Here is a 24086-nt window from a genome sequence, read left to right on the forward strand (position 1 = left end):
ACGTACTGTGCTCCACAACCACACTGTAAGACGTAGATAACATACATGGATCTACAATTCAGAAAACTTTTTATATTGAATTTCTCTCCCGATACAGATGAGACAAATTGTGTGGTTTTCTTTTTTGTGTATTTGCATGTTGTACAGTTTAGTCTACCACACTTATGGAACCCTAATGGCGGTTTGGGTATCCATGTATCTATTTGTCCCCCTTGGGCATCTGGAGCCATGGATTTTTCCCCAGGTCTCCTAAAAAAACTTGGAGCTAGTGCGGACTTCAGACTATCTGACTTCCGAAATATTACCTGTTCACTAAGGACTACATTGGAGTTCAACATCTCATCCAACTTGAGAATAGAAAAGTTCTTCTTAATTATCCTCTTAATCTTGTATGCACTAGTATTATACTTAGTTACAAACATTGTTGTCCTATCCGTCATTTTGTTATTTTTCTTTCTAGTATTTTTGCTGGTGGTATCCAATAAAAGGTCTCTTTCCATATTTTCCACCTCCTTCCAAGCCTGGTCAAGAACAGATATTGGATACCCCTGCGTAAGAAACGCCCCATAGAGAGATTCCATTTGTTCTCTTGCTCCTTCTTTGGTGGAACAATTCCTTTTTATCCGAAGGAACTGGCCCTTCGGTATATTATCCTTCCATCGTTGTAAATGACTACTTTTGTAATGTAAATATCGGTTTTGATCTACCTCCTTAACAAAAGTATTTGTTATAATGATGTCATTTTCGATCTTAAGTGCTATATCCAAAAAAGTGACCTGTGTGGGGTGGCAGTACCCCGTAAACTTCAAACCATAATTATTGCAATTCAAACTGGCAACAAATTCTTCTGCTGATTCAGTGCTCCCCTCCCAAATGAAAAATAAATCATCAATGAAACGGCCATAAAGAACCAGGCTCGCCCCGAGATCACTGGTCCACACATGTTGTTCCTCGAACCGCCCCATAAACAGGTTGGCGAAACTCGGAGCGAACCTGGTTCCCATGGCCGTCCCCCTAGTCTGTAAATAATATCGTTTATCAAAAATAAAATAATTATGTTCGAGTATAAATCTAATACTCTCCAAAATCAACCACCGCAATTCTTCCCCTATATTAGGGTCTCTTAACAGATAAAATGCCACTGCCTCAATCCCCAACTGGTGCTCAATGTTAGAATATAATGATTCTACATCACATGTGATAAAACAATAAGTTGACTGCCATTTAATATTTTTAATTAAATTTAAAAAATGTGTAGTGTCCTTAATGTGTGATTTTAATTTGACAACATAACCCTGTAAAAAACTGTCTATAAAAAAAGATAAATTGCTGGTCAATGAATCTACCCCCGCAATAATGGGTCTTCCCGGGGGGTTAATTAAAGTTTTATGTACTTTTGGAAGACAATAATACGTGGGAATTACCGGATTATCAGAAAACAAAAAACATTGAGTTTCTCTGGATATAGCACCTAAATCCACTGCCCTATTTAGCAAGATTTTTAATTCCTTTTGAAACTGCGGTGGGATTGTGGGTCAGTCTTGAATACAGGTGGACGTTGTTTAATTGTCTATTGGCCTCCGCCAAGTACATCACTGTATCCATTACCACAATCCCACCGCCTTTATCAGCTTGTTTAATAGTCAAGGAGGGATCCCCCCTCAAGATTTTAAGTGCTGATCGTTCCTTAGTACTCAAATTATCCTTTAACGATTGTTTCTCTGATTTTTGGCACATCTCCCTAAATTGTTCTAATGTTGACTTATAGAAGCTCTCAATATAGGGCCCTCTATAAGTCAGCGGGTAAAACTCAGACTTATTTTTAAATCTGTTTGTCCCATTACCATCAAATATTTTAGTATAGTCCTCCTTATTCGACTCATTCGTTGATTCATCTGCCAAGGATTCTAATATATCAACCATTAATTGGTCATCCTGATCCAATATAATGGGATTACCTTCAATACCTTTTTTCTTCATATTTTTCATCGCGAAATATCGCTTTCTACTTAGCGTTCTGATATATCTATTAAGATCAACGAATAGATCGAATAAGTTGGGTTTTTGGGCGGGAGCAAAGTTTAAGCCCTTTTCAAGCAATCTCAGTTGATCTGGACCCAACTTTTTTGAGGACAAATTAAAAACCCCTTTTCCCTTCACTTTAATTTCATGTTTTTTACTTGACCTACTCTTTCTTCCTCTCTTTCCTCTGGCTCTTGTTCTCTTTGCCTTTTTCCGGACCACCCTGTTCCTTCGTACTTTCTTTGTGGACGGTTTTGGAATCTGTGGCTGTCCTCCAAAAAATTATTTGTGCCACCATGGGTGTTCGACTGTTGCCTATTCTTCCCTCCCATATCTACCCAATCATCCCTTCCAGAGTCTCTTCTACTCCACTTGGAATATGGGGCTGGGGATTTGACACTATTTTGTTGGAATAAATTATCATGCCTATTCCTATAGGTATTTGGTTCCCAATTCCCCTCATCCTGATTCCTAAAACTCCTGGAATCTCTCCGATCAATTGGGGTTCTTGGTCCCCTGTAATGACCTAATCTATGTTCAAGATTTTGTCTGGGTCCTAATTCCCTTTTAGAGGGTTTTTGGTCATAGATGTTGTCCCTCCTTCTATTGTAAGTGTGAACCACTCCCTTTTGATAGTCTAATTTATCCCGATTTAGTTTGTTGTTTTTTCTGAAGACTAAGGTTTTTTCAAAATCCTCCACCTTACGATTTACTCTCAGATCTCTTTCATTGAATCCTTTGTCTTCAGAAAAAGATTTCAACAAATCCTGGGTCTTTTCAATTTCCTTCTGTATCACACTAACTTTGTCTTCCCTAAATCTGACAAGCAATTTCATAAGGTTTATGGAACAATTATCTAGTAATTTATTCCATTCCTCTGAAAACTGCTTGTCCTCTTTAAACGTAGAGGTCTTTAAAATCCTCAATCCCCTGGGTATCAAACCTTGATCTAAATATTTCTGTAAGGACACCTGGTCCCACCAGTGCCTTGTTTCCTCTATACATAGATTTTCTAGTCTATTGAATAAACCATGCATATCCTCCAAATTCTCATCCCTCTCCATAATTTGTATATCTTCCCCCCCTCTTAAATACACATTGCGTCTTTCCAATCGTTCAGCTATGCACTTAAGCGCTGCCATATCAATGGTTCCCCAAGTTACCTGCTGCCCGAGATGCAATTACCTAAGAAAATCAAATCAAAGAATAAATGATACTGGATGTGTACACAACCGCCCACACACCAACCTTGTGTGGACAGAAGTATACACTCTCCGGCGCCAGTACCCGCTGGATCAAGGAGATTTTAGACAATGGCGGAGACTGCTGCTCCTGATACAGGGATAATTGCAATCCCTATATTGAACAAAAAAACACAAAAACTACCCACACAGGTGTGACCCTCTGTAGGAAATCAGTAGCGCTGTCCCCACCATTTATCGGAGATAATCAATAAATGATTAAAAAATGGCTAATTACTATTAAATTTTAAAACATATAAATCATATTTTATTAACATATATTGCTGCAGCAAAATTGACATACATAAAAATGCATATTGTGTATAGTGGATGCCTTTAATGTAAATGCTCCACATACACAAATGTATATACTTAATTACGTTTATTCTCTGAGGCTTGGATTTTAATAAGCTGACTTCAAAATGTCCACATAGATTAATGATAGACCAATGAGCTCGGCATTTACGGACACTGCTTGCATGAGTATGTCCTTAATTAATTAATGTCCCGAAAAAGATGTGTGCACACATATATCACTTTGAATGGATAGTTACCATGGGCGATAAGTTTTTCATTCACCTCTTTAGAACAGTCTGTTTAGGACCGTCCCAATTGGAAAGACTCCCTCTGCTGGTGCTTGTCCATTTACTGCAGAATATCTGGAGACAAATATCCACGGGAATCCGTCCACAGTGCTCCGGCTCCCTCTGCTGGTGGCTAACCGCAATTGCAGGTGAACTGGCTGTTTTGTCGTAGCCAGAAGCCGGTGATCGTGTAAAACAAGCAGGAGGTGATAGTCACTGCCAGTAGGTCCTTCGAAAACGCGTTTCTCCGCCTTCCCAGTGCGTTCAGCGGCTTCCTCAGTTCGAATGACCATCATCCCAATGAACACTTTATATAGCCCCACTTATTTGAAATTCCCGCGGCCATTCGCGCATGCGCACTCAAACGTGCGTTCCAAGCCTCAGTCTCATTACAAACTTTAAATAGACTCCAGCGGCCATTTTAGCTGGTTAAAACACACGATCCAAGCCTCATTATCACACCCGGAAGTTGCATCCATCGTTCTTATTAACAATATCATATTGTGTTGACTAGTATTAATATTGTTCTTAAATACGGTCATATTTGTACTGATGTTGTCAAATAAGACATGGATTACTTGTAATCATGATAAATTAATTATGATTAAACTAAGTGATGTAATCTTGTTGAGCAAATTGCATTAGAGTTCAGTATAATTGAATATGAAGTTGTAGATAATTATGTTTTAAAACGAGGCTTGATTCTGATATTGTTAATAAGAACGATGGATGCAACTTCCGGGTGTGATAATGAGGCTTGGATCGTGTGTTTTAACCAGCTAAAATGGCCGCTGGAGTCTATTTAAAGTTTGTAATGAGACTGAGGCTTGGAACGCACGTTTGAGTGCGCATGCGCGAATGGCCGCGGGAATTTCAAATAAGTGGGGCTATATAAAGTGTTCATTGGGATGATGGTCATTCGAACTGAGGAAGCCGCTGAACGCACTGGGAAGGCGGAGAAACGCGTTTTCGAAGGACCTACTGGCAGTGACTATCACCTCCTGCTTGTTTTACACGATCACCGGCTTCTGGCTACGACAAAACAGCCAGTTCACCTGCAATTGCGGTTAGCCACCAGCAGAGGGAGCCGGAGCACTGTGGACGGATTCCCGTGGATATTTGTCTCCAGATATTCTGCAGTAAATGGACAAGCACCAGCAGAGGGAGTCTTTCCAATTGGGACGGTCCTAAACAGACTGTTCTAAAGAGGTGAATGAAAAACTTATCGCCCATGGTAACTATCCATTCAAAGTGATATATGTGTGCACACATCTTTTTCGGGACATTAATTAATTAAGGACATACTCATGCAAGCAGTGTCCGTAAATGCCGAGCTCATTGGTCTATCATTAATCTATGTGGACATTTTGAAGTCAGCTTATTAAAATCCAAGCCTCAGAGAATAAACGTAATTAAGTATATACATTTGTGTATGTGGAGCATTTACATTAAAGGCATCCACTATACACAATATGCATTTTTATGTATGTCAATTTTGCTGCAGCAATATATGTTAATAAAATATGATTTATATGTTTTAAAATTTAATAGTAATTAGCCATTTTTTAATCATTTATTGATTATCTCCGATAAATGGTGGGGACAGCGCTACTGATTTCCTACAGAGGGTCACACCTGTGTGGGTAGTTTTTGTGTTTTTTTGTTCAATATAGGGATTGCAATTATCCCTGTATCAGGAGCAGCAGTCTCCGCCATTGTCTAAAATCTCCTTGATCCAGCGGGTACTGGCGCCGGAGAGTGTATACTTCTGTCCACACAAGGTTGGTGTGTGGGCGGTTGTGTACACATCCAGTATCATTTATTCTTTGATTGGGCGTCCACAGACTTACTGTCCTTCTTGTTAGACATTGTACACAAATGCAACAACAAAGCGATTTAGTATGATAAAGCCAGACAGAGTACAATACCTGCGAATAAATCTGTTAGTATGTGACTGTAGACACAGTACACAACACCAGCGATTAAATCTGGTATTATGTGACTGAGTGCACAGTAGAATATACGTAATGGGTAAATACTGTGACGCACTAATATATGACCCTGGCGCACCTAATCCCTTAGGGTACAGAATATAGTGATAGATATATCTGGGAAACACTGAAAGTGAAACCACACAGCAGATACAGGCACACACAGTCACAGGCAATGCAGATAATTATTATGACAATAAAACTGCACTGGACCCGAAGTATATATGTATAACACAGCACTAGACCCGAGGTATGTATCAAAATACTCGTACAATATATCCTGTAATAGGTACACTTTTTCTTAACTAATGCTGTCTGTATAAAGACATATAGAATACTCAAGTGTTTTTAAAGTCACAGCGCTGTATACAGGCGGCTTTACAAGGTAGACCTTGACCTGCAGTCCCAGAGACCAGCCGCAACTATGCTTAGAAAATGGCGCCCAGCATCTCAGTCAGGGAGTGAGGGAGAGTGTGAGGTAGCTCCAGGGCGGGAAAATCTGCAGGAGATGTCGCCCTGGGCCAGGGAGAGGCTACAGGTCAAGCGCCGGATCCCCTATGCTGGACTTCCACCCCAGGTACTAGCGAGCCTTATTAAATGGTGCATTAGTACACCCGACCTGTGCTCTATTGCCCTGGTGGTCTAGTGGAGTCCCTGCTCGGTGACAGTGTCCACGCCAGCGCCGCAACCCATCTCCCTAGGTTGCAGACGGAACACAATTTAATGGTGGGTCCCGCCTGGCAATTTAATGGGGGTCTCGTTTTCAGGTACTTAGACCCCCCTCCGCGTGCGCTACTGCTTGTGGGTGCCTAAACCTAGCCCTCTCCGGTGGTGTCTAACCGTAATCCTCCTGGATGGTACCTAACCCTAACCCTCCCTTCCCGTCTGCCTAAACCTAACCCTTTCCGCTTGGTGCCTAAGCCTAACCTCCCCTTCTAAGTGCTTAATCCTAACCCTCCCTGGTACCTAACCCTAGACTTCCTGTCCCTGCACCCTAACCCTAACCCCTCTTCTCATGCCTAAACCTAACCTCCTCCCCCTGCGACAGGATGCCAGAGTGTCCCACTGGAAGAATGATCGGGATTTCATCTGTCTGTATTTTGACACCGGTATCCCGAGCACCATCGGTATTTAGACACCGGGGTTTCTGGCGTCCCTTAGGAACCCGGCGTCGGTATATCGACCGCTGGGATCACATCCTTCGGGATCTTAACTGCATCCCATTTGATAGGAATGATAGAGCAAGTCTAGCATAATTCTAAGGGTCAATCCTATTCCCTGCGATGTTTTCACAGGTGCAAATAATTGCGGTTTAGCGATGGCACTGCCGACTATAGTATTTTTGTTTGCAACCCCATAATGCTGCGAGCATAAATTTGCAAGAGGGGCCACCACAGAAATGACATCTTGCAAACTTAGGCTGCCTTCGCGGGAATTGGATTGACCCCTAAGAATTGGTTTTATTTATTTGATTGCCAAACTGGGATTGCCAATGCTACAGTACATGGACCAAAGTGGACCTTTAATTTAAAGAGATAGGTGAACAATAAATAGATAGAAGAGGGATTATGCTGGGGAGTATATTTTTTAATCTGACAGTTTTTTTTTTTACAGGTGGACTACAGGCTGCAGCGGGCTTTGGATGCCAGGTGAATCTGGTTCCTGTGGTTCTCCAAGTGCCAGCTTGCCCTGGCCATTACAGGGTTTGCTGTGATATATAGTTCTGCAGCAACTATTAATTGCTATTGTTTACTACTATTATTACTCTGCTCCTACGGGATGTGGTTAAGATGCCGGCTGTCAGGATCCCTGAATCCCAATGCCGGAATCCCTTCAGAATGTTGACACCAGAATCCCGACAGGGTCAGGAGACCGACGCTGGAATCCTGACAGCCAGCATCCCGACCGCAAGTATAGCGGGCGGGTTAGGGTTAGGACCAGGGGGGCCGGGGTGTTTAGGGTTAGGCTGCAGGGAGGGGGTTAGAGTTAGGCACCACCAGGGGGAGTTTAATGTTAGGCACTAAGGGGGCAGGGTTAGGCTGCCTTACCCACCACAGGCGGGAGGTTAGGGTCAGGCACTTAGGTAAAGGTTAGGTTTAGGTTGCGGGAAGGGAGGATTAGGGTTTAGGGAAGCGGGGGTAACATACTTACTGCACCACTGTCTGGATTTTAAACATCGGGATGCTGGTGTCGGTATTGTAACTGCCGGCACCCAATCCAGCGATCAAACATACTAAATCCGCTCCTACTGCTACACAAGTGTGGAAGGAGTGCAAGTGATTTTTCTCTGCAATCTGGGTGGAGATGACAGCATATTTTTTTGAGCAGGATACCCCTAGGGAATACAGCCCTGTTCTGATCAGCCTATGGCTGGTTTATCAACATGGTGATGTGGCCACCTCAATCCGGGTTTCCATGTTGTAGCGTCACCTGCCCTGGCTGGCAATGCCTAGTACTGGTTGCTGTTTTGCAGATTTTGCTATATATACAGTATTACCCAGAGCCGGCTCTAGCCATAGGCAGACTAGGCAATTGCCTAGGACATTTGCCTATGCTAGGGGCAGGCTCAGCTATCGGTGGTGGTCAGTGGGGCACCCAGGGCCGGCCCTAACCAATATGATGCCCTAGGCAAGATTTTGGCTGGTGCCCCCTAGCACCGCCGCTAGTTCTGCAGGAGATGCCTGGCATGAGTCAGCTGGCAGCTCTGCTAACGTCGGGCGCCTTTTGTTTATGAAAATGCATCATATTATTTGCATTACTGTGTGTCTAGGATGCACAAGCAGCTTCTGCTGATTAAAATGATAAGCAGCATGCCTATACTCTGTGTGCGACTGCGGCTGTATCTGCATACATTACAGTGATTTCCATGAATACACTGTAACGTAGCATTTCGTATGCAGATACAGCTGCAGTCACACACAGAGTATAGGCATGTCGCATATCATTTTAGTCAGCAGAAGCTGCTGTTGCCCCTAAGCATACCAAATGCCCTAGGCATTTGCCTAGTTTGCCTATGCCTAAGGCCGGCTCTGGGGGCACCCGGTCGTCAGCGTCGCCGACGGCTCTGCTCTTGCACATCTGAGCAGAACCACCTGCGATAGCGCCGGAGTGGGGACAGAGTCAGTCCGCTGGGTTGCGGGTTGCGGTGCTGGGCAGTGTGGGTATGCTGGTGTCAGAAGACCAGATGCTCCTGGCTGCCACTAACAAATATGGCCACCGTGAAGGTGGGAGGACTGCTATGCATGCCCATCCGCAGCAGCTCCTCCTCCTATGGTCCTTTATGGAGTTAGTCAGACTCCGGGCACTGATCCGCCAGTCTCCTCCTCCTTTCCCCACTGCAAAGCAGCTTTACAAATGCAGGGATCGACCGAACACAGCGCCCAGAATTGATCTACTTTTAAAGAAGTAAGGCATTTTACATTTATTCAAAAGTGTCATGCAGTGTCCTGCAAATATAGGTAGGCTGCATACATGTATATATATATATATATATATATATATATATATAGTCATATGTTTGTGTATATATATATATATATATGTGTGTGTGTGTGTATTTATATATATATATATATATATATATAATATATTTATATATATATACATAGGGAGAGAGGCTGCTTGACGCTGCGGTCTGACAGCGTGGCCGCAATCACCCTGCCTGCATGACCGCTCTCGCCTGCTGCCATATTTTCCACATCCATCCCTACACTCTGCTTTTCCATCCCTCCTTCCCAGAATGCCGGGACGGGATCAATGTCATCACGCACTGCATTCTAGGAGCAGCCGCGGGGGAGAGAAAACGGAGACGGAGGAGCACCAGCTGCACAGCGATGGGTGACGGCATGTAGTACTTCATGAAGCCGCACGCCCTCCCACCCAATCTGCAGCCTAATTGCCCTAAGGAGGAGACCTATCACCCAGGCAGTCCTGTATCCCGGCCCCAGCAGCAGCACAGAACAGAAGCTGCAGCATCAGCACTAACATGAGGATATGCGTGCCGGCCTCGCCAGGGTGAGTGTAGGTGTACACTTGCTTTGGCTAACTCACACTCCCTCTCCTTCTCCCTCCCTCTCTCCCATCCTCACCTCTCTGTCTCCCGTCCTAACCTCTCTCTCTCCCCTCCTTACCTCTCTCTCTCTCCCTCTCCCATCCTCACCTCTCTCCATCCCTCTCTCTTTCCCATCCTCAACTCTTTCTCCCATCCTCCCCTCCCTCTCTCTCTCTTCCTCTCTCCAATGCCCACATCACCTCTCTCTCTCCCGTTCTCTCCTCCCTCTCTCTCCCATTCTTTGCTTCCTCTCTCTCTCTAACATGTATGAGGAGCTCTACTGTGGTGTAATGTGTATAAAGGTCTCTACTGTGGCATAACATGTATAAGTGGCTCTACGGTGGTGTAAAGTATATAAGTTGCTGAACTGTGGTGTAATGTATATAAGTGGCTGAACTGTTGTATAATGTGTATAAGTGGTTGAACTGTGTTGTAAAAGGGTCTCTACTGTATTGTAATATGTTTAAGGGGCTTTACTAGGTGGCATAAGGTGTATAAGGGTTACCAATGTGTGGTGTAATGTGAATAACAGACACTACTGTGCAGTGTAATATGAAATGGTACTATTCTGTGGCCACATCACTTCCCTATGAAGCCACTCCATTATATGTTTTTGTGCGCGCCTGCTGCGCACACTGTGCCTAATTCAGAGTTGTTTGTAGCAGCAATTTAGTCAGCTGTTGTGCAAAACCATGTGCACTGCAGGGGGGGGGGCAGATATAACATGTGCAGAGAGAGTTAGATTTGGGTTGGGCATGTTCAAACTGAAATTTAAATTGCAGTGTAAAAATAAAGCAGTCAGTATTTACCCTGCAAGAAACAAAATAACCCACCCAAATCTATCTCTCTATGAAAATGTTAAATCTGCTTCATCTGCATTGAACATGGGCCCTCATTCCGAGTTGATCGGTCGCAAGGCGAATTTAGCAGAGTTACACACGCTAAGCCTACGCCTACTGGGAGTGTATCTTAGCTTCTTAAAATTGCGACCGATGTATTCGCAATATTGCGATTACAAACTACTAGAGATGAGCGCCTGAAATTTTTCGGGTTTTGTGTTTTGGTTTTGGGTTCGGTTCCGCGGCCGTGTTTTGGGTTCGACCGCGTTTTGGCAAAACCTCACCGAATTTTTTTTGTCGGATTCGGGTGTGTTTTGGATTCGGGTGTTTTTTTCAAAAAACCCTAAAAAACAGCTTAAATCATAGAATTTGGGGGTCATTTTGATCCCATATTATTATTAACCTCAAAAACCATAATTTCCACTCATTTTCAGTCTATTCTGAATACCTCACACCTCACAATATTATTTATAGTCCTAAAATTTGCACCAAGGTCGCTGGATGACTAAGCTAAGCGACACTAGTGGCCGACACAAACACCTGGCCCATCTAGGAGTGGCACTGCAGTGTCACGCAGGATGTCCCTTCCAAAAAACCCTCCCCAATCAGCACATGACGCAAAGAAAAAAAGAGGCGCAATGAGGTAGCTGACTGTGTGAGTAAGATAAGCGACCCTAGTGGCCGACACAAACACCGGGCCCATTTAGGAGTGGCACTGCAGTGTCACGCAGGATGTCCCTTCCAAAAAACCCTCCCCAATCAGCACATGACGCAAAGAAAAAAAGAGGCGCAATGAGGTAGCTGACTGTGTGAGTAAGATTAGCGACCCTAGTGGCCGACACAAACACCGGGCCCATTTAGGAGTGGCACTGCAGTGTCACGCAGGATGTCCCTTCCAAAAAACCCTCCCCAAACAGCACATGACGCAAAGAAAAATAAAAGAAAAAAGAGGTGCAAGATGGAATTGTCCTTGGGCCCTCCCACCCACCCTTATGTTGTATAAACAAAACAGGACATGCACACTTTAACCAACCCATCATTTCAGTGACAGGGTCTGCCACACGACTGTGACTGATATGACGGGTTGGTTTGGACCCCCCCCAAAAAAGAAGCAATTAATCTCTCCTTGCACAAACTGGCTCTACAGAGGCAAGATGTCCACCTCATCATCACCCTCCGATATATCACCGTGTACATCCCCCTCCTCACAGATTATCAATTCGTCCCCACTGGAATCCACCATCTCAGCTCCCTGTGTACTTTGTGGAGGCAATTGCTGCTGGTCAATGTCTCCGCGGAGGAATTGATTATAATTCATTTTAATGAACATCATCTTCTCCACATTTTCTGGATGTAACCTCGTACGCCGATTGCTGACAAGGTGAGCGGCGGCACTAAACACTCTTTCGGAGTACACACTTGTGGGAGGGCCACTTAGGTAGAATAAAGCCAGTTTGTGCAATGGCCTCCAAATTGCCTCTTTTTCCTGCCAGTATAAGTATGGACTGTGTGACGTGCCTACTTGGATGCGGTCACTCATATAATCCTCCACCATTCTTTCAATGGTGAGAGAATCATATGCAGTGACAGTAGACGACATGTCCGTAATCGTTGTCAGGTCCTTCAGTCCGGACCAGATGTCAGCATCAGCAGTCGCTCCAGACTGCCCTGCATCACCGCCAGCGGGTGGGCTCGGAATTCTGAGCCTTTTCCTCGCACCCCCAGTTGCGGGAGAATGTGAAGGAGGAGCTGTTGACAGGTCGCGTTCCGCTTGACTTGACAATTTTCTCACCAGCAGGTCTTTCAACCCCAGCAGACTTGTGTCTGCCGGAAAGAGAGATCCAAGGTAGGCTTTAAATCTAGGATCGAGCACGGTGGCCAAAATGTAGTGCTCTGATTTCAACAGATTGACCACCCGTGAATCCTTGTTAAGCGAATTAAGGGCTCCATCCACAAGTCCCACATGCCTAGCGGAATCGCTCCGTGTTAGCTCCTCCTTCAATGTCTCCAGCTTCTTCTGCAAAAGCCTGATGAGGGGAATGACCTGACTCAGGCTGGCAGTGTCTGAACTGACTTCACGTGTAGCAAGTTCAAAGGGCATCAGAACCTTGCACAACGTTGAAATCATTCTCCACTGCGCTTGAGACAGGTGCATTCCACCTCCTATATCGTGCTCAATTGTATAGGCTTGAATGGCCTTTTGCTGCTCCTCCAACCTCTGAAGCATATAGAGGGTTGAATTCCACCTCGTTACCACTTCTTGCTTCAGATGATGGCAGGGCAGGTTCAGTAGTTTTTGGTGGTGCTCCAGTCTTCTGTACGTGGTGCCTGTACGCCGAAAGTGTCCCGCAATTTTTCTGGCCACCGACAGCATCTCTTGCACGCCCCTGTCGTTTTTTAAATAATTCTGCACCACCAAATTCAAGGTATGTGCAAAACATGGGACGTGCTGGAATTTGCCCATATTTAATGCACACACAATATTGCTGGCGTTGTCCGATGCCACAAATCCACAGGAGAGTCCAATTGGGGTAAGCCATTCCGCGATGATCTTCCTCAGTTGCCGTAAGAGGTTTTCAGCTGTGTGCGTATTCTGGAAACCGGTGATACAAAGCGTAGCCTGCCTAGGAAAGAGTTGGCGTTTGCGAGATGCTGCTACTGGTGCCGCCGCTGCTGTTCTTGCGGCGGGAGTCCATACATCTACCCAGTGGGCTGTCACAGTCATATAGTCCTGACCCTGCCCTGCTCCACTTGTCCACATGTCCGTGGTTAAGTGGACATTGGGTACAACTGCATTTTTTAGGACACTGGTGAGTCTTTTTCTGACGTCCGTGTACATTCTCGGTATCGCCTGCCTAGAGAAGTGGAACCTAGATGGTATTTGGTAACGGGGGCACACTGCCTCAATAAATTGTCTAGTTCCCTGTGAACTAACGGCGGATACCGGACGCACGTCTAACACCAACATAGTTGTCAAGGCCTCAGTTATCCGGAGAGGACTCGTCAGAATTGCCAGTGACATTGCCTGCAGGACTATTGGCATTCCTGGGGAAGGAGGAAATTGACACTGAGGGAGTTGGTGGGGTGGTTTGCGTGAGCTTGGTTACAAGAGGAAGGGATTTACTGGTCAGTGGACTGCTTCCGCTGTCACCCAAAGTTTTTGAACTTGTCACTGACTTATTATGAATGCGCTGCAGGTGACGTATAAGGGAGGATGTTCCGAGGTGGTTAACGTCCTTACCCCTACTTATTACAGCTTGACAAAGGGAACACACGGCTTGACACCTGTTGTCCGCATTTCTCTTGAAATAGTTCCACACCGAAGAGCTGATTTTTTTGGTATTTTCACCAGGCATGTCAACGGCCATATTCCTCCCACGGACAACAGGTGTCTCCCCGGGTGCCTGACTTAAACAAACCACCTCACCATCAGAATCCTCCTGGTCAATTTCCTCCCCAGCGCCAGCAACACCCATATCCTCCTCATCCTGGTGTACTTCAACACTGACATCTTCAATCTGACTATCAGGAACTGGACTGCGGGTGCTCCTTCCAGCACTTGCAGGGGGCGTGCAAATGGTGGAAGGCGCATGCTCTTCACGTCCAGTGTTGGGAAGGTCAGGCATCGCAACCGACACAATTGGACTCTCCTTGTGGATTTGGGATTTCGAAGAACGCACAGTTCTTTGCGGTGCTACTGCTTTTGCCAGCTTGAGTCTTTTCATTTTTCTAGCGAGAGGCTGAGTGCCTCCATCCTCATGTGAAGCTGAACCACTAGCCATGAACATAGGCCAGGGCCTCAGCCGTTCCTTGCCACTCCGTGTGGTAAATGGCATATTGGCAAGTTTACGCTTCTCCTCCGACAATTTTATTTTAGGTTTTGGAGTCCTTTTTTTACTGATATTTGGTGTTTTGGATTTGACATGCTCTGTACTATGACATTGGGCATCGGCCTTGGCAGACGACGTTGCTGGCATTTCATCGTCTCGGCCATGACTAGTGGCAGCAGCTTCAGCACGAGGTGGAAGTGGATCTTGATCTTTCCCTAATTTTGGAACCTCAACATTTTTGTTCTCCATATTTTAATAGGCACAACTAAAAGGCACCTCAGGTAAACAATGGAGATGGATGGATACTAGTATACAATTATGGACGGACTGCCGAGTGCCGACACAGAGGTAGCTACAGCCGTGAACTACCGTACTGTGTCTGCTGCTAATATAGACTGGTTGATAAAGAGATGTCGTAGTATGTATGTATGAAGAAGAAAGAAAAAAAAACCACGGTTAGGTGGTATACAATTATGGACGGACTGCCGAGTGCCGACACAGAGGTAGCCACAGCCGTGAACTACCGTACTGTACTGTGTCTGCTGCTAATATAGACTGGTTGATAAAGAGATGTCGTAGTATGTATGTATGAAGAAGAAAGAAAAAAAAACCACGGTTAGGTGGTATACAATTATGGACGGACTGCCGAGTGCCGACACAGAGGTAGCCACAGCCGTGAACTACCGTACTGTACTGTGTCTGCTGCTAATATAGACTGGTTGATAAAGAGATGTAGTAGTATGTATGTATAAAGAAGAAAGAAAAAAAAACCACGGGTAGGTGGTATACAATTATGGACGGACTGCCGAGTGCCGACACAGAGGTAGCCACAGCCGTGAACTACCGTACTGTACTGTGTCTGCTGCTAATATAGACTGGTTGATAAAGAGATGTCGTAGTATGTATGTATGAAGAAGAAAGAAAAAAAAACCACGGTTAGGTGGTATACAATTATGGACGGACTGCCGAGTGCCGACACAGAGGTAGCCACAGCCATGAACTACCGTACTGTACTGTGTCTGCTGCTAATATAGACTGGTTGATAAAGAAATGTCGTAGTATGTATGTATAAAGAAGAAAGAAAAAAAAACCACGGTTAGGTGGTATACAATTATGGACGGACTGCCGAGTGCCGACACAGAGGTAGCCACAGCCGTGAACTACCGTACTGTACTGTGTCTGCTGCTAATATAGACTGGTTGATAAAGAGATGTCGTAGTATGTATGTATGAAGAAGAAAGAAAAAAAAACCACGGTTAGGTGGTATACAATTATGGACGGACTGCCGAGTGCCGACACAGAGGTAGCCACAGCCGTGAACTACCGTACTGTACTGTGTCTGCTGCTAATATAGACTGGTTGATAAAGAGATGTCGTAGTATGTATGTATAAAGAAGAAAGAAAAAAAAACCACGGTTAGGTGGTATACAATTATGGACGGACTGCCGAGTGCCGACACAGAGGTAGCCACAGCCGTGAACTACCGTACTGTACTGTGTCTGCTGCTAATATAGACTGGTTGATAAAGAGATGTAGTAGTATGTATGTATAAAGAAGAAAGAAAAAAAAACCACGGGTAGGTGGTATACAATTATGGATGGACTGCCGAGTGCCGACACAGAGGTAGCCACAGCCGTGAACTACCGTACTGTGTCTGCTGCGACTGGATGATAAATAATGATATAAAAAATATATATATATCACTACTGCAGCCGGACAGGTATATATATTATATAATGACGGACCTGCTGGACACTGTCTGTCAGCAGAATGAGTTTTTTATAGAATAAAAAAAAAAACACCACACAAGTGAAGTCACACGACGAGTGTTTAACTTTTTCAGGCAATCACAATATAGTATACTACTAACTATACTGGTGGTCAGTGTGGTCAGGTCACTGGTCAGTCACACTGGCAGTGGCACTTCTGCAGCAAAAGTGTGCACTGTTTAATTTTAATATAATATGTACTCCTGGCTCCTGCTATAACCTATAACTGGCACTGCAGTGCTCCCCAGTCTCCCCCACAATTATAAGCTGTGTGAGCTGAGCAAAGTCAGATATATAATATATACATAGATGATGCAGCACACTGGGCTGAGCAGTGCACACAGATATGGTATGTGACTGTCTTGTACTCCTGGCTCCTGCTATAACCTATAACTGGCACTGCAGTGCTCCCCAGTCTCCCCCACAATTATAAGCTGTGTGAGCTGAGCACAGTCAGATATATAATATATACATAGATGATGCAGGCATGCAGCACACTGGGCTGAGCAGTGCACACAGATATGGTATGTGACTGAGTCACTGTGTGTACCGTTTTTTTCAGGCAGAGAACGGATATATTAAATAAAACAACTGCACTGCTGGTGGTCACTGTGGTCAGTCACTAAACTCTGCACTCTCTTCTACAGTATCAGCCTCAGGTCAATCTCTCTCTCTCTCTCCTAATCTAAATGGAGAGGACGCCAGCCACGTCCTCTCCCTATCAATCTCAATGCACGTGTGAAAATGGCGGCGACGCGCGGCTCCTTATATAGAATCCGAGTCTCGCGAGAATCCGACAGCGTCATGATGACGTTCGGGCGCGCTCGGGTTAACCGAGCAAGGCGGGAAGATCCGAGTCGCTCGGACCCGTGAAAAAAAACATGAAGTTCGTGCGGGTTCGGATTCAGAGAAACCGAACCCGCTCATCTCTACAAACTACTTTGCAGTTTCTGAGTAACTTCAACCTTACTCTGCCTGTGCGATCAGTTCAGTGCTTGTCGTTCCTGGTTTGACGTCACAAACACACCCAGCGTTCGCTCAGACACTCCCCCGTTTCTCCAGCCACTCCTGCGTTTTTTCCGGAAACGGTAGCGTTTTCATCCACACGCCCATAAAACGCCGTGTTTCCGCCCAGTAACACCCATTTCCTGTCAATCACATTACGATCGCCGGAGCGATGAAAAAGCCGTGAGTAAAAATACTATCTTCATTGTTAAATTACTTGGCGCAGTCGCAGTGCGAATATTGCGCATGCGTACTAAGCGGATTTTCATTGCGATGCGATGAAAAATACAGAGCAAACGACTCGGAATGAGGGCCATGGTTTTCTGAGATCAACTCTGAATCTGTGCATGCTCGCACGGCGCTGTGCACGACTACGTAAATTTGCGATCGTAGTCTAAGTGCCAGTGGGGAGGCGGTGTTGCCGCATTTTGTGGGCATTGTCGCGGGGGTTAGGGGGGACAGTGGAGGCATGTCGGACCATTTGTCGGGTGAGCCACGGTGGCTGCATGACATCAAACGCAACTGCTGCGACCTAAAACATGGCAGCCCGGCGACTGCCTGCAAGGGCTACTCTAAAGATGCAAGTGCTTCACTCACTGTTTAGCAAAGTGCTTGCATTTTAGGGGAGAAGGACCTGGCATGCAAAGGGACCTTGCTCTGTGCTGGGCGGCCCCCCGCATGCTAGTGGAAGGAGTTTTCGGTTTGCAAATTCTCACAAAACTATAACTCATGCTGAATTAGGCACATAATACTGTACAGAAACAATAAAGTACAGAAAAGCTTTTCATTGGGGCATTAAGGGAATGCTTGAGTAAATAGGAAAGTCTTGAGTCTGTTTTTGAAAGATTCTAGAGAGGGGGGCTCTCGAACTGTGCGGGGAAGTGAGATCCATAGAATTGGAGCCACATGGCTAAAAGTTTGACCCTAGATGAATTCCGGGAGATTCTAGCTACTGCTAAAAGTCCTTCATCTAAAGATCGCATAATCGAGTGAGGCAGTATAGAATCAGAAGCTGCTTCAGGTACCTAGAGCCCTGGTCATGTAGGGCTTTGAAAGTCAGTAAGCCAATCCATAGGCGTGCGCAGGACATTTTATTAGGGGGTGCACGAATAGAAGGGAGTGTTTAGCACCGCCTATTGGGCATGTCTAACACCACCTAATGGGCGTGTCTAGCACCACCTATGAGGCGTGTTACCACCACATATTGGCACTCAATGCAAACTAAATAATATAGACAATTGATGCACAGATTATATATATGTAGATAGATATATAAAATCTGTTTAATATATGTTCAATTTGTATATTTTATTACCATAGAATATATCCTAATCTCTCGAAATATATATTGATATTGAATTTTAACTTGTCCTCCTCCAAGAGGAACGCTGTATTCTGTGGCGTTGGCACATAATGAGGAGAGAGAGAGCGTGGGTGGGAGCATAAGCGGGCATGCACCTGGCATGACATCATCACGACACATCCCACAGGTTAGAGGAACTGGGAGTAGGATTACGTCAGTGATACTGCACCATACAAATGAATGACAGCCAGACTGAGCGGAGGGGGTGGCGGGCGCAATGGGCAGGAGGACAGAAATGAGCACACTCGGCGATCGCTGATACTGCAGCAGCAGGTGTGTGTGAGGGGGTTACAGACTTTAGGGGGTGCCTGTGCGCACCAGGCACCCCCCCTGCGCACGCCTATGAGCCAATCTTAAAAACAATTTGCTGTCTTACAGGCAGCCAGTGAAGGGAGTAGAGAAGGGGTGTTATGTGGCTAGAACGGGGCTGGTTGGTTACATTTTGTACAGGGCCGTTTTAACAGCAGTGTAGGCCCCTGGGTAGGGGTGGGGGGTGCTGTCAGCAGCAGCTTTGATGTCCCGCAGGCGGTATGTGGTGTTCTATCTTCCACTCAGCTTGTAGGACCAGGAGCGGTAATTTCTGCTAATTACTCCTTTACTGCACAGATGGTGGGAGATGGGGCGGGAGGGAGAACACTAAACTGTATGAGGGGGCATTGGGCTGAATGAATGGGCCCTGCCAGTACATAACTTCCAGGGTGGTAGTGGGTGCTTAATTTGCAGGGGAGGGGTGGATAGTGGAGTGGGCTTAATATTCATCATTTTCCAGTGGAAGGGCAGCTTGCTTCACTGCAGATTTCTTAGCTTTCAATGTGATAAAAAAAACGAGAGAGTCCCACCTTTCAGGCGATACTGGGGACATGGGGATCAGAGTTTAGATGCCAGAACAATAAACCGATATGCCCCTCATATGAAAGAATGGGGATTTGTTTGTGGCTGATAGCTGATGTTTAAGTGTCAAGGACAACGCCAAGATTCCGTACATTATCAGCGTTTTGTAATTCTAAGTTCCCAAGTGTAAGTCCAGTTGGTTATCTATGCTTCTGGAAATTAGGAAGAGATATGGAGAGAGTTGGATAAAGGCATCATGATGGTGTGGTGGTTAGCATTATTATCTCACAGCATCAAGGTCATGAGTTTAATTCCCAACCAAGGCCCTATCTGCATAGAGTTTATATGTTTTCCCTTTGTCTACATGTGTTTCCTCTGGGTGAGCCTATTCCTTTCCATACCCCAAAAACATATCAATAGGTTAATTGTCTTCTGTCAAAAATCAACTGTTGTGTATATCTGTGTCAATGTTGTAGGGAAAATAGATTCTTCTGCGTAATATGTGTCTGCTATATAAATAACATAAAATTCTAATAATTAGGATAAGAGATAGGCAGTACAAGAGATAAAGAATAATACATTTCAAAAATTCCCACCTGGTTTATGATAGTTGCCGAGAACTCGCTGTCATCGTAGATCCAGCCATCTACACACATCTCTGTCTCTATGTCACTAGTATTGCCTGTAGAACTGTCATTGAGCAAATGAAATTGAGAGTTTGTATACCTCAAGCAGCTAGAGAGCTTTCCATTAGAGCCCACTGGAATAAAGTCATGCTGCCAAGTTGTTGTAAAATTGCCGTCCTCCCATGAGTCGTTGAGTCGGCAGCGATGTTTGGGAATAGCTGCTGTGAAGTTCTGCATGAGGTTGTGGCTTGCCAACATGAACACTGGCAGGGACAGCAGGATGACATGTATGGTCTGAAAACGTCCCATGCCCCCTATTCTCTCCAGGATCTCCTGAAACGCCATACTGCTGCTGAGAGCCTCCACACACTAGGATCATTGGACTTATGTTGCAGACCTCATAGTTGTTATTAAACCCACCTTTAGCTCTGGAGTGGCAATCGCAGACAGGGTGCTGTAGCTTTATACAAGGGTACAGAGTATGGAGGTTTGGTTGAGTGCGGACCCATCAGCAACTAGGATTGTGTTAAACTTTTACTGATATACTGAAGCATTAACTTGTGAAACAATAATAGTTAATTAAGGCAAAGTGCAATGTATGAAGATGTAGGGCAAGTTCAACTACATAACATAAAAGTAACCTAGAGACTTATGTGATAGGTTTCTCCCACTACAAGTGAAACAGTGTAACTAGGAATAAATAAAGATATAAGATTGAAAAGAACTCTCTTTATCTTGCATGTATGGTATGGCTTATCCTAGTTTTTATATAATATGCAAATTAATTGGGATACAGCTTGTTTTCTGCAGTTTTTGCTGATTTATTAAAAATACATAGAATTATTTACATATTAATAATATTTAATGTGACCGCTTAGCTGCAATAACATGTTTTTTTAAAATACTTCTTGTCTCACCATCTCAAAATCACACTTTCATTATGGTAGAAATGAACTGTTGTTGATTGATTGAACGGTCTTAACTTTCCTTTACCCCATAACTTCTGAATGGCATGTAAGTCAGAGGACTTTCCAGATTACCGATGAATGATTATTTTTATTTTATTTTAATAAACTGCTTTTATTGGATTTTTCATTAGGAAAAAACAAAAAGTAGACAATATGCATCATACCACGGAAATTAATAAGGCAGACCATAAAAACATATCAAAGCATGGTGCATATATAGAAGCAATCATCAAAGGGCGATAGCAGTAATCGCACCTGGGAAGCAACCAGGAAAGAAAGTCGAAGGTCAGGCCCTATAGCAACAGTATATAAAGTCTACCAAAATGTGAAGGGCAAGGAAAGGCACTACCAGCACCTGAGTAAACAGGAAAACATGGAGCATAGGGATAAGGGAGAAAAAAAGAGGAAGGGGCTGGAGAGGAAAGTGAACAGACCAACAAAACTATAAATAATATTAGTGGTAATGAAGCAGTCATGAGGTTGAGAATGGCATACTGGAAGTCACATAATAAATACACATATAAATAACAACAATAAGGAGAAAAAGGAAACATAATATGAAAGAGAGAGAAGAGAAATGAAGAGAGAGAGAGAGAGAGAGAGAGGGCGTAGAAGTAAAGGGTGTGCGGAAATAACTTGGCCAGTGACCGAGAGGGATTCTCAAATACCAGGGTAATCTGAGATTGTGTATTTTGGTCTAACGTTGATATATACGAGCCCCATTTCTTATAGAAACTGTCAAGACCAGAATATCCGGTCAGAGCAGTGGACCTACGATCAAAATATAAATATTGCAACATGACCCTTAATACCTTGGCCAGAGAAGGGGCAGACTTGGCAACCCAATGTTTCAATAGCCTCTTTTTTGAAATAGTAAAAAGCATAGTTAACATAGGAAACAATAGTTTGACATCTCTAGATTTGCCCCACACAGAGAATTTAATGCATAAACAGGGCAGAGGGTCAGGCAAAAGAGACAAGGAAAAATGCTTATTATTGAACATAAACAACTTATTCCAGAAATGCCTAATCTTAGTACAATTCCAGAAACAATGGTAGAATGTGGCTCTAGCCCCCCTACATTTAGGACATCTATCAGTGATTGTAGGGTCAATATATGCTTGGATACAGGGTTGTAGATGAGCTTGATGGATAGATAGTACTTCCTGTAAGTAAGCTGAGCTAAAGGTTTTCATGGTAGAGTGATAATGCTTCAATAGGAAGTCAAATGAGATAACACCCGGAATATCCGAGTGCCATGAATCAACCTATTTATTCAAATAGGGTTTGGAGGGTAAATTAACTACAAGACAATAAATTAGTTTAATTTTATAAGAGTGAGTCTCCCATTTTTATAAGGACCTTCGCAAGAGGAGAAGTGGGTATAGTGAGATAGGCCCCCAGTTTTAACATAGTCAAGTAGTGTCTAATTTGGAGGAACATGAAGAAGTGTGAATTCGGAAAGGGAGTACCTGTCTCTCAGCGTCGTAAATTGGGGGATACGGCCTCCTGGATTCAGGGCTGTCTTTTTGTATGGGCTCAGTAGGCACTTGCCCAATGGCCTTAGGAGTATAAGGGCCTTAGGTTGATAGCTGAGGGTCCCCTCTATCCATGGGTACCAGATTTTTAAAAATCGGCACTGGGGAATCGGAGATATCCGACTTCAAAGCAGTGGTCCTCATCCAAGCCTGTTAATTGCTCTTCCTAGCCAGATATCTTGGGTTCTGTCTTAGTTATAGTTTTTCTGAGTATATACTCCAAAAGCTGGGACTCTTCTCTTTCGGTGGATACTGGCAGCTTGTCTCTACTATGCCCAGAACCAGAGATATCAGCATTCCAGCATTTGGACCCTACTCCAGCTTCACATGTCTGCTATGTAGTTTTATATTTACATCGGTGGATTGCTCTGGCTCCGGAACTCTGACCCCCAAGTCTCTGTACCTCCTGAGAGTTGGGACTCTCTAGTTTTTTTTTATACCATTCAACGCTAATAAATCCATTTTCAAGAATTTGGGATATCTGCAGTCAAGCAAGCTGCCCTCCAACCAGAAAATTATGAATTTGTAATCCCACTCCACTATCCACCACTACTCTATGTATTAAACACCACCTACCACCCTGGAAGTCATGTACCAGGGCCCCTTCATTCAGTTCAATGCCTGCTTTACAATTTAGTGTTCTCCCTCTGACCCCATCTGTGCAGTAAAGTAGTAATTAGTAGAAATTACTGCTCCAGGTCCTACATGCTGAGCTGAAGATAGAACACCTCCTACCGCCCGTCATACATCAAAGCTGCCACTGATAGCACCCCCCACGCTTACCGCTGGAGGATGGATAGGGGGACCACTGCATTTCTGTGCCCAGGGGCCTACACCGCTGTTGAGATGGCCCTGCCTGGATCAAAGACCTGGTTAGCAGAGCAGAGCCCTCTCTCCTGCTACTGAAGAAACAAGGCATTACGAAGAGAAGGAATAAAGGTGGAGTTATCCCATGAAGACATATAAGAAGATGCAGTGTGATCACTCTTTAGTTTCTTGTGCAATTTCACCCAGATAAAGTAAGTATCTCGAAACAGAGGGTGTTACAGGATAAGTGGAGGATGTAGGACTTCTTCGCATGGAGAAGAGCACGGGGGCGATAGGGTAAAAAACATTAATATCCATAGTCAAATCAGTATAAGTACTTTTACCTAAAAGCCAATCAGCAGCATATTGGGGAAAGATAAACAATGAATAGGAGAGAAAATCGGCAACACGAGCTCCACCAACTGACCTATCCATTACAAGCTTCGAGAAAGCAGTTTTTGTTTTTTCCCCCTGCCATATGAAACACGTCATCACCCGATGCAGACGAAGTTCGTCTGAATCACGGAGACGAACAGGGAGTAATTGCATAATGTTGAATATCTTGGGGAAAATAACAGATTTGAGGACAGCAATCCTGTCCAAAAAGGAGAGTGGAAGAGT

General features: G+C 44.4%; 1 protein-coding gene across 1 annotated transcript in view; it reads right to left on the reverse strand.

Annotated features, from left to right (window-relative positions):
- Positions 1 to 20497, reverse strand: part of LOC134968683 (solute carrier family 22 member 6-B-like) — a 43180-nt gene extending 22683 nt beyond the window's left edge. The window contains exon 1 of the mRNA XM_063944200.1: positions 20123 to 20497. Coding sequence (XP_063800270.1) covers positions 20123 to 20497 — 375 coding nt within the window. The remainder of the gene's footprint in view (positions 1 to 20122) is intronic.
- Between the last annotated feature and the right edge of the window lie 3589 nt (positions 20498 to 24086).

The sequence above is a fragment of the Pseudophryne corroboree genome, chromosome 11 (assembly GCF_028390025.1).
Source record: "Pseudophryne corroboree isolate aPseCor3 chromosome 11, aPseCor3.hap2, whole genome shotgun sequence".
Taxonomy (NCBI): domain Eukaryota; kingdom Metazoa; phylum Chordata; class Amphibia; order Anura; family Myobatrachidae; genus Pseudophryne; species Pseudophryne corroboree.